This window comes from Acomys russatus, chromosome 6 (assembly GCF_903995435.1).
Source record: "Acomys russatus chromosome 6, mAcoRus1.1, whole genome shotgun sequence".
In the NCBI taxonomy this organism is placed as follows: Eukaryota; Metazoa; Chordata; class Mammalia; order Rodentia; family Muridae; genus Acomys; species Acomys russatus.
The window spans coordinates 27,910,196-27,925,492 of NC_067142.1; the positions used below are offsets into that span (position 1 = coordinate 27,910,196).

General features: G+C 44.5%; 2 protein-coding genes across 2 annotated transcripts in view; both read right to left on the reverse strand.

Moving 5' to 3' along the window:
* The window catches only part of Lct (lactase), a 36,499-nt gene extending 32,759 nt beyond the window's left edge, over window positions 1-3,740 (reverse strand). Inside the window, exon 1 of the mRNA XM_051148227.1 lies at window positions 3,092-3,740. Within this exon, the coding sequence (XP_051004184.1) occupies window positions 3,092-3,740 (649 nt within the window). The remainder of the gene's footprint in view (window positions 1-3,091) is intronic.
* A 5,275-nt stretch (window positions 3,741-9,015) lies between these two features.
* Mcm6 (minichromosome maintenance complex component 6) overlaps window positions 9,016-15,297 on the reverse strand; it is a 33,387-nt gene continuing 27,105 nt past the window's right edge. Inside the window, exons 14-17 of the mRNA XM_051147317.1 lie at window positions 14,328-14,463; window positions 12,730-12,885; window positions 10,657-10,796; window positions 9,016-9,463 (exon numbers count right to left, since the gene is read on the reverse strand). Coding sequence (XP_051003274.1) covers window positions 9,347-9,463; window positions 10,657-10,796; window positions 12,730-12,885; window positions 14,328-14,463 — 549 coding nt within the window. The 3' untranslated portion in view covers window positions 9,016-9,346. The remainder of the gene's footprint in view (window positions 9,464-10,656; window positions 10,797-12,729; window positions 12,886-14,327; window positions 14,464-15,297) is intronic.

Sequence of the window (15,297 nt, forward strand, 5' to 3'; positions counted from 1 at the left end):
CAGGCCAGCCTCGTCTACAAAGCAAGCCCAGCACAGCCAGGGCTACACAGAGAAACTCTTGTCTCAAAAAACGAACAAAACAAAACAAAAAGAGAAGGGGCCAGAAGAGTAGAACAGATTGTCAAAGTTAGTGTGAGGCCAAGGGGAGCAGTTCCCTCAAAGGCTAAGAGAGAAACCAGTTTGAACCAATCCCGTTGGAGAGTACTTTAAGCTACAACAGCCGAGTTGAAGCAGACAGCAAGAGTTCAGGAAAACTAGAAAGGGTGAGCTCATTCAGCAGTAAGTCTCAGAAGTTGAAAACATTGTAGGCTCTGATTAGATCATATGGTGGCTAGAGGCTTCCAGGATTAGGCCTAGGTTAACAGATGGAGGAAGTAGGTCTCCTACATGACAATTAAGTCTTGCAAATAAAAGTTCCTTTTACAGCATACCACGGAGCTGCACCCGATTCCAGAGTTCATTCATTGAAAAGCTCGGCATAGGGACTGTCTCTGGGAGGCCGTCTTTCTTTTGATAAGATAAAGCTATCCCTAGTTATTCTGTGACTATAACCTTCAGATTTCCACCCTTATATTCACCTTGCGTCAGCTCACATGAATGCAATGGTGTGTTTCCAGGCCGTGTTCAACCTTTCTCAATGTACAACTTAATCACGAGCTGTCAGCATCAAGTCTTCTGTCAGTTGTTGATTGGGGTGGGGTGGGGGTCCCTAGTGTTAGCTGGAGTGTTTCCCAGTGCTGCGTGTGCATCTGCACGTCCCACCAGAAGGGCATCCACTCTTCTTCCATGGCAGAGGCACCATTTCACAGTGTGCATAGCAAAGAATGGCCCTTCAGTTCCTGCAGGTCCTCACCAATGTCTCTCATAGCCTTCCTATAGGTCTAAAGCAGACACGTGTGGTGGTTTTGTGGGTTGCTTTTTTGGTTTGTTTGTTTGTTTGTTTTTGAGACAGGGTTTCTCTGTGTGTATCCCTGGCTGTACTGGATTCACTATGTAAACCAGGTCAGCCTCGAACTCACAGGGATTCACCCACCTCTGCCTCCCGAGTGCTGGGATTAAAGGCGTGCACCACCAGGTCCGCCTTGACATGCATGGTTTTGATTTGCATTTCTCTAATGGTTAATGATGCTTCATATATTTTGTTATTGTTGTTGCTGTTGTGGTTTTTCCAGCTCCTTATCTTCATTGGAGAGATGCGTCTACTACAGTCCTTAGACCCTGTATTTTGGGGGTAGGATTTGTATGTATCCCAGGCTGGCCTCAAGTATGCAGTCCTCCCATTGCCATGTCCAGCTCCTGCTTCTTGTTAAGAGGTTTGTTTGTCCTCCTCCTCTTCCCCATCCCCCTTCCCCTTCCACACCTCCTTTCCTTCAGCTCCTCCTCCTTCTTCCTGGCCAGGTGGTGTAGTGACACAGGCCTTTAATCCCAGCCAAGGCTACACAGAGAAACCCTATCTCAAAAAACCAAAACCAAAACAAACAAACAAAAAAAACCTAAAAAACAAAGACAAAAAAACCCAAAACTCCAAAACAAACAACAAACCAACCAACCAACCAAAAACAACAACAAAAAGATTTATTTTCATCTGTGTGTGTGTCATGTGTGTACAAGTGCACTTGGAGGCCAGAAAAGCATACTGGATCTCCTGGAACTGGAGTTACAAGCAGTTGTGAACTGGCACATTCGGATGCAAGGAAGCAAACTTGAGTCCTCTGGATGAACAGCAAGTACTCCTTTTTTATTTTTATTTTTTTGCTTTTTCGAGACAGGGTTTCTCTGTGTAGCCTTGGCTGTCCTGGAACTCTCTTTGTAGACCAGGGGTGGGGGCCTCGAACTCACAGGATCTGCCTGCTTCTACCTCCCTGAGTGCTGGGATTACAGGTATGCACCACTGCACTTGGTTAAAAGTTAACTTCTTTTTACTCACACTATGTATAATAAAAAGTTAGTATAATTTAAAATTGGCAAAATAGGACAGAACGGCAACATTGTAGCTATGAGTATAAATAGCACTATGCTTTGAGGTCTTAAAAGAATGCTGATATTTTAACATGCTGGTTTCATTTTATTTTATTTTTTTCTTATTTTTTGGGTGGTGGTGGTGGTGGAGGAGGAAAAGGGGAATCTGTCTGTGGCCCTGGCTGGTCTTGAACTCATAGAGATCTGCACACCAGACTGACTTTGAACTTACAACCCTCCCACTCAGTCTTTCAAGTGCTAGATATACAGGCATGTACCACTACACCTGGCTAATTTCAACATGAAGGCCCTATCAAAAAGAATTTATCAGAGGGTGGGCAAGAACTACACATAGGAATAGTCACTGCAGCATACTTTGTTAATAGTGAAGAATGGGAGGAATCCTGACTTTATAACCTTCCCTCCACGGAAGGGCTGCGAAACACAGCTGCACAGACTTGACCCCGAGGAGGGTTTTAGAAGGTCGTTTTCAAGGGGCTGGAGAGATGGCTCAGCACTTGAGAGCACTGGCTGCTCTTCCAGAGGCTGCTGGCTTGATTCCTAGTATCCATACAGCAACTCTTAACCCTCTGTAAGTCCAATTCCAGGGGATCCAAGGGCACAGGCATGCACACGGTGCTCAGACATACATGCAGATAAAACAACCATATACATACAATAAAAATAAAATCATACATACATACATACATGTATACTTATAGTAAGATGATTTTCAGGAGCTTAGGATATGGTTTAGTGGGTAGAGTGCTTGCCTGGCGTGCACAAGCCCTGGGCCTTAGCCCAGCACTGCATAAAACTGTCATCTTAGAACTTAGAGGTGAAGGCAGGAGATAAAAGGCTCCTGGCCACACAGTGAGCCAGACTACGCTACAAGAGACATTATCTCAATGGAAGAGAAAAGAGAATGTTTCAGACAAATGCTGGAACATCTGTGTCCCCTTTGGGACATTCATGTTACTGATTATCTGAGCAATGCTTAGATCTGGGGGTGGGGGTTGGGGCCTCCTGGAAATGCTCAGGTGGTGGTGAGAACATCTGTCCTGCTTTAAGGAGGCAACAGAGGAGGTGGTGAAGGCTGCCTGCCCTAGGCCACCATGACGTGTGTACTCACCCTGAGAAGAGTATTTGCTGTGGTAAATGTCAAAGGCTTTCCTGTGGGCAGTGCTGAGGGTTTGGAGACCAGCAGCTTTCGAATCCCAGTGGGGAAGATCCTTGATAACGTTCTCCAAGTCGATGAAGGTGAACCAGATCTCAACAAGGTCCCCAAAGGACTGGAAGGCGAACGTGGCATAGTCAGCAAAGAGGTCAGCAAAACCCCCATTTCTCTGGCTGCCGCTGATGGCAGGTGGAACCTGGTGGCACAGGACCACCATGGGCTGAAGCTGGGCAGCCTTCAGGGACCGCAGGAGCTGTCGGTAGCACTGCACTGCTTCCTGGTCTGGATTCTTGGAGCTTCCTGTTGGGAGAAGTTGTGCCCATGACAGAAGCACTTTGTAGTGGGTGACTTGACTGCCATGAAGGCTGCTGAAGTACTGAGGCAAGAAAGAGGGCAATGGCTGCTTGCAGATGTAGATGTCGGTGTTAGCAGCTACCACGTCAGGGCCCTGCTTTCCCAGCGGATGGCTCGGGTTAAACAGTAAGTCATTTGTTAGAGGACCAGCGGCTGAAATAAAATTTCTGTCAGATTTCCAGTCAGACGCCTGGCATGAAAGACCCAGGAGGACAGTAGTCAGGAAGAGGGCTGTCCAAAGCAACTCCATGTTCAAGGAGCTGTTAGAGCTGTGGAAGGAATCCTGAGTTTATAACCACGGCCGAGGCTGTAAATTAAGTGACTATCTACACAATAGTTAACTGGGTTATCTAGAATAGTTAAATCAGGACTCAGTTCAATCAGTGTAATCTTAAAAAAAAAAAGTGTTTTGTCTCTGTATGCAATGTTTGTGTGCACACACACGTGGAGGCCAGAGGTAGATCTTGGGTACCTTCGCCCCAGGAAACTGCCTGTCTCAGGCTCTTCAGTGCAGAACGAACCACAGGTGTGTCCCACCACACCTGACTTTTTTTTCTTTCTTTTCTTTTTGGTTTTTCAAGACAGGCTTTCTCTGTGTAATACCCCTGGCTAGCCTAGACTCACTTTGTAGACTAGGCTGGCCTCCAACTCCCTGCAATCAGCCTGCCTCTGCCTCACAGTGCTGGGATTAAAGGCGTGCGCCACCACCGCCCGGTACACCTAACTTTCTATATGGGCAATGAGCACCCAAATCTGTCTTCATGCCTGTAAAGCAAGCACTTCACTGTCTGAGCAGCTCCTCGGTCCTAATCTTTACAAAGTTAAATACCATAAGATAATGTTATTGGACTTGCTAGGATGTCTGGGCCCCAGCAAACTCAACAAACTAAGCTCAGCTACCTGTCCCCCAAAATGCCAATCAGAGAAACTAACAGTAACAAAAACCAAAGACTATTCAGAGTGGACAGTGGAAATAATCAGGAGGTCCAGTGAACCTCCAGCACCATCTTCAAGGTCCTGACATGAGGTTTATTTTTTTCTTCAAATTATTATTATTTTTTTAAATATTTACTTTATGCATGTGAGTGCTCTGATTTCACGCATACCAGAAGAGGTAATCAGATTCCATTACAGATGGTTGTGAGCCACCATGTGGTTGCTGGTAATTGAACTCAAGACCTCTGGAAGAGCAGCCAGTGCTCTTAACTGCTAAGCCATCACTCCAGCCCAAGTTAGCTTTTAAGATTTATTTTATGGGGGCTAGAGATATGGCTCAGCTGTTAAGAGCACTGGATGCTCTTCCAGAGGACCCAAGTTCAATTGCCAGCACCCACATGGCAGCTCAAAACTGTCTGGAACTCCAGTTTCAGGGGATCTGACATTTTCACCTGCAGGCAAAACACTAATTCAAGTGGAAAAAAAATCTTTAAAAAAAAATTTATTTTGTGTATATAGCTGTTTTGCCTGTGCGCATGTGCAGCACATCGATGCTATGTAGCTGCAGAAGCTAGAAGAGGGTGCTGGATCTTCTAAACTGGAGTTAAAAATGGTATCGAGTCACCATATAGGTGCTGGGAATCAAAACTGGGTCCTATGAAGAGCAGCCAGTGTTCCTAACCACTGAGCCATCTCACCAGTCCCATGAGATTTAAGTTGAAATAGAGGGCACAGCTTGACAGTCCTGGTCAGCCTGTGGACCTGTCCACCACTGACCCACTCAGTTTATCCTGCAAAGGGGACCCGTGTGTCTGTGTGAAATTTCTTCCCTCCCTGGCTGGCATCCACTTCAGCTTCTTTTTCTTGCCCCATCCCAAGGCTGCATGGAATTCCCTGGGACATCTTAATTCAAATTGGTCTGTAGATAAAGGAAAAGGGTTGTAGATCTTAAAATATCTTCATTTGCATGGTGGCGCACGTCTTTGATCCTAAAACTCGGGAGGCAGAGGCAGGTGGATCTCTGTGAATTCGAGGCCAGCCTGGTCTACAAAGTGAGTCCAGGACAGCCTGGGCTGTTACACAGAGAAACCCTGTTTCAAAAAAACAAAACAAAACAAAACAAAAAAATACCAACCAAACAAAAAAACCAAAACCAAAAAACCCTTCACTCTTGAAGATGCCTGGAAAAAAAAAGTTCACTGTTTCTATTACTGACAAATCAGTTTAAAATCTGACATAACAATAAAAATGAATCCCTGGGGCTGGAGATGGCTCAGAGGCTGTTGGGCTAGAAAGATGGCTCAGTGGTTAAGAGCGCTGCCTGCTCCTCCAGAAGTCCTTAGTTCAATTCCCAGCAACCACGTGATGGCTCACAACCATCTGAAATGTGATGATGCCCTCTTCTGCAGATAAAGCACTCATATACAATAAATAAATAAATGAATAAAAGAATACTGGCTGCTCTTCCAAAGGTCCTGAGTTCAATTCCCAGCAACCACATGGTGGCTCACAACCACCTATAATGAGATCTGGTACCCTCTGCAGGTATACATGCAGGCAGAATGCTGTATACATAATAAACCTTTAAAAAAGGTCAGGCTCTCATAAAAATAAAAACCAACAACAAAAAAATCCCTCTTCAGTCTGTTCCCCCTTTGAAAACATGGGAACAGCAGGCAGTGTTGTCTTGAAAAACAAAAAACAACCCTTCCCTAAGCTCTGCCCCGCCCCAACCAACCAACCAAAACACAAAATCAAAACAAAAAAACCATACCAAACTAAACCAAACCAAAAAAAGGTGGCACCCATCTTTAACTCAGCACTCAGGAGGCAGAGGTAGGTGGACCTCTGAGTTTGAGGTCAGCCTAGCTTACACAGTGAGCTTCAGCCCAGTCAGAGGTATCAAGACCCTGTCTAGAAAAACCAGAAATCAGACAAACATAGAAAGATGGCTGGGTGATTTAAGAGCACTTGTTGCTTTTGCAAAGGACCCAGGTTTGATTTCTAGCACCTAAATGGTGACTCACAAGGGGATCTGAGCTCCTCTGACCATAGGCACCAGGCAAGAATGATCCATATACATACGCTCAAGCAAAACTTATTTATCTGATGCACATATACACATAAATTAATCTGGTTAAAAAAATGGAGGCTTCTCTGCATCCGTGTGAATATGTTAAGAGTGTGCATGCATGTGCATTTATGTGGAATAAGGACAGATTTTGGTCAGGCATTGCTCACCTTTTTATTACTTAAAACTCTCTGTGTGTGTGTGTGTGTGTGTGTGTGTGTATGTGTGCATACATGATCTCTGCCACACATCATCAGCCAGGTCTCTTTCCACCAGGTTTGTCCTGGGGATCCAATCAGGCCCTCAGGCTTGTGTTAAGTGCTTTGGCTATTGAGTGGCCTTGCAGGCACCCTTCAAACTGGGTCTTTCACGGGCTTAGCACTGATCTAGTAGGCTAGGTTGGCTGGCAGGTGAGCACCAGATCTGCATCTCTTCTTCCCTGTGCAGATTGCAAGCATGTACCTCCACACTCCAGCTTATTTTTCCTTCACACACTCAGTTCCTCATGTTTGAGGGTCAAGTACTTTAACAACTGAGCTATCTCAATAGCCAATATAAAAACTGTCAAATTTTCATATCACCACACAATAAAATTTTACTATTTTAATTTTTTGAGACAAGGGTTTCGCTGTGTAGCCTTGGCTGTCCTGGAACTTGCTCTGTTGACCAGGCTGGTCTCCAACCCAGAGATCCACCAGCCTCTGCCTCCCAAGTGCTGGAACTAAAAGCATGGGCCACCACCGCCTGGCTGATGAAGAGTTTTCAATGTCTCTGAAGACACATTGTGAGGTCAGATGTGGTAGAAAATTCCTCAAAAGGCTGAGGCAGAGAGTTCCAGGAAAGCCAGAGCTACATAGTGAAACCCTGCCTTTAAATCACACCCACCCACACAGAGCTACACTGGGAGACTGTCTTTAAACACACACACACACCAATGTGAAGCCTATCTACATATTAAAATGTACATGTACCGCAGCATCATGTGTAGAAGTCAGAGACAACTTTGTAGAGTGGCTCTTGCTTTTCGCCATGGGTTCTGGGGATTGAACTACAGCTGTGTGGAAGTATGTTTACCTCTATTGAGCCATCTCAACAGATCTTTAAAATATTTAAAACAAGCCACCATGTAGGTGCTAAGTGTTGTTCCTCAAGTGCCATCCATCTTGTTTTTGACTTTTAATATTTTATTTTTAATTTTTGTTTTTTCGAGACAGGATTTCTCTGTTATCTTGGTGTCTTGAATTCGCTTTGTAGACCAGGCTGGCCTCAAACTCAGTGATCCACCTGCCTCTGCCTGCCAAGTGCTGGGATTAAAGGCTTCTGCCACCAGGCTCAACTTTTTTTTTTTTTTTAAAAAATAGGGTGTCTCACTGGCCTGGAACTTGTGGAAATATGCTACTAGGCCTCAGGGACCAGCCTGTCCACCTCCCCAGCAAAGAAATTATAAGCATGTACTACCATCTCCAAATATTTCACAGGAGCCCTGTACTGGCTCTACACAAGTCTTCAGATGGGAAGCTTCAGATGAGACAATGCTTTCATTAGATAGGGCTGTAGGCAAGCCTACAGGGCATTTTCTTAATTAGTGATTCAAGGGGGAGGGTCCAGCCCATTGTGGGTGGTGTCACCCCTGGGCTGGTAGTTCTAGGTTCTAGGAGAATGAGCAAACCACAGGAGCAAGCCAGTAAGCAGTACTCATGCATGGCCACTGCCTCCAGATTCCTGCCCCGACTTTTTAAAACGATGAACAGTACTATGAGGTTTTAAGCCAAACAAACTCTGTCCTCTCCAACTTGCTTTTTGGTCATAGTGTTTCATGAGAGGCCCTTGATCACTTTACAACTTTTCCTCAGCCCTTTTGGAGACACTATTCTATAGCCCTGGATGGTCTGGAACTCAGTAGGTAGACCAAGCTGGCCTTGAATCCCAAGACCCATCCACACGCCTCTGCCTTCCCCAAGTGCTTGATGCCACCATCACCAACTATCCCTTTTGAGATAAGAGTTTTGTGTCCTTGCCCAGGTTAACTGAAATTTTAGTCTGATTTGTCTGCCTTAGCTACCTAGTAGCTGGGACTACAGACACATGCCACCATATCTGCTTGCCCAAGTAACTTAGGAACTCTCACATAACAGAAATTCAAGGCTGTGACAGGAAGGCATCACGGACACATTGGTCACAAGAAAAGGCTAGCAGCACTCAGAAACACCATAGCATTTATACACACCTGCCCCCCCCCAAAAAAACCACTTCTTAAAAAAAAAAAGCTGGGCGTGGTGGTGCACGCCTTTAATCCCAGCACTTGGGAGGCAGAGGCAGGCAGATTGCTGTGAGTTCGAGGCCAGCCTGGTCTACAAAGCTAGTCTAGGACAGCCAAGGCTACACAGAGAAACCCTGTCTCAAAAAGCCAATAAATAAATAAATAAATAAATAAATAAATAAAAAGAAGAAGAACTCACTCACTCATGGACATGAAGGCAACCATCAAGAGCAGAAATGAATCCAACAGACAATCACAGAACAAGTTCTTTTATTTTCATGAATAAAAGCAGCGGTTGGAAATTGAAGAAGGCAATTTCCCCAGATACATGTATGACAAAAGCAGCAGGCCTTCCCTACACATGAAGACAAAGGTCTTACACAGAAAGCACATGATTGGGTTCCAACTTCAATAGGACAAGAAACACAAAGTGCCGAAGCCTGTCCCAGTATGAGAGTCACAGGGCCAAGAACTCAGGTGTCTCTCCTCAAACCACCCTCAGGCCTTGCTCCAGAAACTGTCTCTTCTGAGTGCCAGAGGGAGGGCACCACAGGTCCTCGTCTCTGGCCATAAAGTTACCTTGAATACCTTAATCTTCAAGCAAGTAGTTAGGGTTGACTACCACGTAGGGATCTTCTTCATAGCGCTGGCTTCCTTCACTGGAGCCTTTCAGCCCAGCCTGGGTAAGCTCAATCAGGACATGATCCTGTGGAGCAGTTTGTTTCCAGTCAGAACCACACTCTTCCAAATGTCTGCTACTTACACATTCTCTCTTTTCCTCTCCAAATGCACCTGGACCAGACCCCACCTTAAAACCATCAGGTGCTTTGTTCATCGTTATGTAGAACTGCCTTACAAACCTAGGAAACTTGGCAGGTATCGTGATTTTAATAAGCTACCCTACGCATTTTACGAAATGCTTGTCAACATAACTTAAAAAAAAAAAAACAAAAAAAAAACCTGTGCTTGAATATACAATTGTGCAAGAATTCTCTAATATCTGAATTTATTTAGTTGCATTTAATGTCTCTTGTTAAATTTTTAATTACTACCTATTAGCCCTTTTCTTTTCTTTTGAGTCAGGGTTTCTCTGGTTAGCCTTGGCTGTCCTGGACTTACTCTGTAGACCGGGCTGGCCTCAAACTCAGATTGGCCTGGCTCTGCCTCTAGAGTGCTGAGATTAAAGATGTGTGCCACCACACCTGGCCTCCTATTAGCCTTTTTTATGCATCTCTCTTCCCAGTTTTTGAGACAGTCTGTGCTGCCAGACCAGCCTGAAACTTGTTATTTTCCTGTCCTCAGTCACTTGAGCACTGAGATCCACCCATCTCTCCAGCTATCTACTTGTTATATGGAATCATACCGAGGCCTCTCACATGCTAGGTAGATCTATTTCTAACTGAATTAGGAACGAGTCAAAGCCTGCCATGATGGCACACACCAAGCATTCAGGCAGCTAAGGCACAAAGACCTTGAATTCTAGGCCAGTGTGAGATTCACAGTGGGATACAATCTCTAAATTAAGCTATGGGTGATTCTTGTGGGCTGGTTGAGTGTGAGTGAAGCACCCAAATAGGAGCTGTGGAAGCAGCACAGAGGCTAAGTCTGACCAGCTTATGCAAAACCAGGGTTCAAGACTAGTATAGGGAGAAGACATCAGAAAAACACAGCCAACAGTTAGGTCCTAAGGCACCTACTTATCTGCTCAGCTTTTACCTAATTCTACTTATTTTAGGGGAAAAAAAGCCCCTACCCCTATTGCTCATTCTCTTTCACCACAATTATGACCACACCCCAATGATTAAAAAATAAACTCATCAAAAAGCCTACTCTGAAACCTGCAGACATAAGGACACCTTCCTGCATCGCCCCAGAGCCCAGGCAGTGGTGGATACCTACATAGTGTGTTAGACGGTGAACAACCTTCTCTATGATCCTTTTTTTATTTATGAGCTCCTCTTCAGAGTCTATTTCCGACTCGATTTCCTTCAGGTACCAGTTAACAAGCTCACTCCTCTTCAATGCTGACTCATCCTCCTCTACAACAAAAACAATTATTTAAAAGGACTGACCTCTAACAAATTGCATTGCCAATTCATGATGCACATTCACATAAATAAAAGAAAAAAGGGGGGAAAAAACCCCATAGACTTTAGAAATGGCAAAATAAGGGGCAAAAGTAAAGATGAACAACATAGTTTCCCTCTCCACCCTGCCCCCACCAGGGTTTCTCTGTATAGCCTTGGCCATCCTGGACTCACTCTGTAGCCCAGGCTGGCCTTGAACTCACAGCGATCCACCTGCCTCTGCCTCCTGAGTGCTGGAATTAAAGGCTCTGCCACCACGTGCAGCTGAAGATGAGTAGTTTTAGAACATGTGTTTAGCACGTACTGGGAAATCCTCAGCACTGCACACACACAGAGATCCCCCTGCCTCTGTCAAGTGCTAGGACTTAGTGCAGGCCATCACACTCAGCCAGGATCTACTTCTTTCAAGCAGTAGGTGAAACCAGCTGTCAAAAGTCTCCAGCAGACTGGAACTGTGCATAGTGAACTAAGCCCAGAAACTGTCCAGTTCCCAGCACACACATTAGGCAGCTCACAACACACTGTAACTCTAGCTCTGGGGGAGCGGAATCCCCACCCCCCTTTGGACTCCATGGGCACCCATATACAAAAAGAATTAACCCCAACTCTAACAGATGACGGTTTTTCCTCCTGCTCATGGCTAAAATGGAGAACTGTGAAACACATAACCACAGCAAAACAGTTAAGGGTAAGAAGTGGGCAAGTGTCCCAGTAACCAAGTATTTAATAGAGGATTCTAGTACATATGTGTAAGTAATCACACCGAGCCAGGATCTACTTCCGACTCAAAGTTTTTCAAGTACTAGGTTAAACCTAGTACATTTGTGGTAGTTTTTTTTGGGGGGGGTGGAGGGTGGGGGTTGAGGTGGGGGGATGGGGAGGGAGTTCAACTTGCTTGTAAAATATAAATAACCAGGGAGACCATCTGTTGGGAAGAAAGCAACTATAGCAATTCTACCTGCCAGAAAGTATGTTCTTTATATGATTAGATGTAAAGATCTGCTCCAAAATCATAAGCTAAATGCATGAAAAAGAATGACCTGTAAGCCTCTGGCGATGAGCCTGTAGGGAAACTGGGCTGAAAGGATAATTATTCTTTCTAAGTTGGTTAATGTAGTATTGCAACAACAGTTTTATTTAACCAGCTAGTTCCCCAATGGCTGACACAGAGAGACTATGATTTGTTATTAAGTTGTAGGCACTATGCTGGGCAGAATCCGAGCTATCCCAATCCTAGTACCTTTATAACTTACATAAAAACCAATCACTTAGCCGGGCGTGGTGGCACATGCCTGTAATCCCAGCACTTGGGAGGCAGAGTTCTAGTCCAGCCTGGTCTACAAAGAGGGTCCAGGACAGCCAAGGCTATACAGAGAAACCTTGTCTTGAAAAATTAAAATCACTTGCCAGTCTGATGACTCCAGGCAGCTTCTGGCTATTGGTCTGTCCTCAGAGCCATATGCTTATCACCATCTTGCCTCTTGGAGACTCTTCTCTCTGGCTTCCTATGCTCTTGCTACACATCGTCTCCTTTCCCTTTCTTTTCTCATCTCTCAAACCCAACTCCAGTAAGTCCTATGCCTACCCATCTTCTACCCAGGCATAGGCTTTAGCATCTTTAGTTAGCCAATCAGGGATAACTGGGGAGCATTCCTTACCATCACATGGTTACAGAAGATGGTTCAACATTCATAACAATGCCCATGGCAGGGCAGTAACCAGATCTCAAGGCACTGAAGTCAGCATTTTGGACCTTCCTCCAACACCACACAAGTTTCCTTCCTAAGTTGAGTCAACATAAACCACCATCTTTTCTGATAGAGTACAGTGCTTAACATAAGAAGCGCAGAAACAGTATGTATGAGTAACTGGGGCACATACTCACCTTCCTCCATTTTCCTGAGGTGGAGCACAATGAGATTAGAGATACGGCAGTACTCAGCGAAGCCCAGCCTCAGGGAGGGCTTGGAAACAGCCTCCTGAACAGCATCTTCACTGGGGCCATTGAACCCATTCACAGGGGCAGGGCTGTCAGCATGACCTAAGGAAGGAAGTAACCACCTGAGTCTTGTCCTTGTGCCTTTAACATGCTTTCATCTAGTACCCATGCGCACACTGTTAATGCTTAATACAAACTTCAGAAAACAATCATTTTATAAACAAATTGGAATTTATTTTTACACTTAATAAATAATCTATTTTAAATTAAAAACCCACTAGTAAAGAAACTGACTTGAGAGGAATATTTAGGGATGGGGACAGAGATTTTATTGATACCATGTGCAGCAGGGCAAAGTGACACACACCTATAGCTTAGGCCTACCTACCTTTTGAGACTTTTCCCCTGTACCTGACAAAGTCAATTTGTAATGTTATAAACAAAAAAAAAATTCTGTACTCACCTGTTTCAATATGACTGAGAAGTTTAAGAATCTTTTAAATTGTTAATGTGTGTATGGACACATGAGCATGTTGTAGTTAGTGTGTGAAGTCAGGATAACTGGATTCAGTCCTCTTACCCTTACGTGGGCTAAGGGCAATGAACTCAGGTCATAAGGTTTTGTTTTGTTTTGGGGTTTTTTTTTTTTTTTGAGACAGGGTTTCTCTGTGTAGCCTAGGCTGTCCTGGAGTCACTTTGTAGACCAGGCTGGCCTCAAACTCACAGCGATCTGCCTGCCTCTGCCTCCTGAGTGCTGGGATTAAAGGTGTGCACCACCTCATCTGGCACGCCACAAGGTTTTAAGGCAAGAGTATCACTCACTGAACCATCTACCGACCTAAGAAAATATTTTAAAATCAAGAGCAAAATAGAATATTTGACCACCTTCCCTTGGTGGGGAGGTCTGGTGGCACTCAAAGAAAAAATAAGCAGGCTACCAAGATGAGAATTGATAGCCTATGACCATATAGTGGGGGAGGAGGTCCCCCTCAGTCTTAGACCTAGGGGAGGGGAATAGGGTGAAAGTGGGAGGGAGTGAGGGAGGGATGGGAGAATACAAGTGATGGGATAACTATTTAGTTGTAATCTGAATAAACTAATAAAAATTAAAAAAAAAAAAGAGTAGATGCCATTTTGACCTGTTTGCTTTCAGTCTTTCAAGCACATATACTGTATACAGCTACTTAACTGTGCTTCAGCTTATAGTTAATCAATTTAAAATCCATTTGCCCTGCGTTTTGAATACATCTACTTCACAACGTTTGACAGGCACACTGGTACTATGACATCCAGCAAGATATCACAGAGATGGGTGCTGGAGAGATGGCTCAGAGGTTAAGAGCACCATCTGCTCTTCTGAAGGTCCCGAGTTCAATTCCCAGCAGCCACATGGTGGCTTACAACCACCTGTAATGAGATCTGGTGTCTTCTTGTGGTGGCCAGGCACACGTGTGGGCAGAATACTGTATAAATAATAAATAAACCTTAAAAAAAAAAAAAAAAAAAAAAAAAAAAGATATCACAGAGATAAGCAAGCTCCTCACCATTGATGCCACCTGGTCCCTCATCCGTCTCCATCTGGATCTCTTCCTCTTGATCTAGATTGACATCAGGCGTTTCTACACGGATGATTGATTTATTCAGTAATCGAAAAGCTTCCTTCACATGTTTAGGCTGGACCTAAGCCAGTAATGAGACAACTTAATTATGTGAGATGACGCTGTATACCAAACAGTTAAGAACACTTCTCCCCCGTGTAGCACTAGTAGCTCACCAAAATGGCTGAAATGACCAACAATATCATTTATTGGCAAGAACAAAGAGTAACTGTTACCCACTGCAGGTGTATATGAACTGGTACAACTGCTTAGTAGATTTTGTATGTCTGTGTGTGGATATGTCCACACACAAGTGCAGGTGCCTGGAGGCCAGAAGAGTATTGGGTTCCTTAGGGTTGGAACTACCGGTAGTTTTGAGCAACACAATTCGGGTGTTGGAAATCAAACTCTTGTCGTCTATAAGAGCAGTATGCACTTTCCTCCCCCAATTTTATTTTTATTTAATGTGGTTTCTATTTTTGTTTTTCGGTGTTTTTTTTTTTTTTTCAAGACAGGGTTTCTCTGTGTAGCCTTCGCTGTCCTGAACTCGCTTTGTAGACCAGGCTGGCCTTGAACTCAGAGATCTGCCTGCCTCTGCCTCTGAGTGCTGGAATTAAAGGCGTGTGCCACCACGCCTGGCTTTTAATATGCATTTTTTGGGGGTCTGCATTTATGTATATCTGTGTATCATATGCTCTCAGAGCCTGCAGAGGCAAGAAAGGAGGAGGAAGAGGAGAAGAAAGAAGGAAGAAGGCTGGTGAAGAAGAAAGGAAGAGGAAGGAGAAGAAAGGAGAAGAAAGGAACAGGAAGGAGAAGAAGAAAAATGAGAAGAGGAAAAGAAGCAGAAGAAGCAGAAGCAGAAGGAAGAGGAGGAGGAGGAGGAAAGAGGAGGAGGAGGAGGAGGAAGTATTAGATC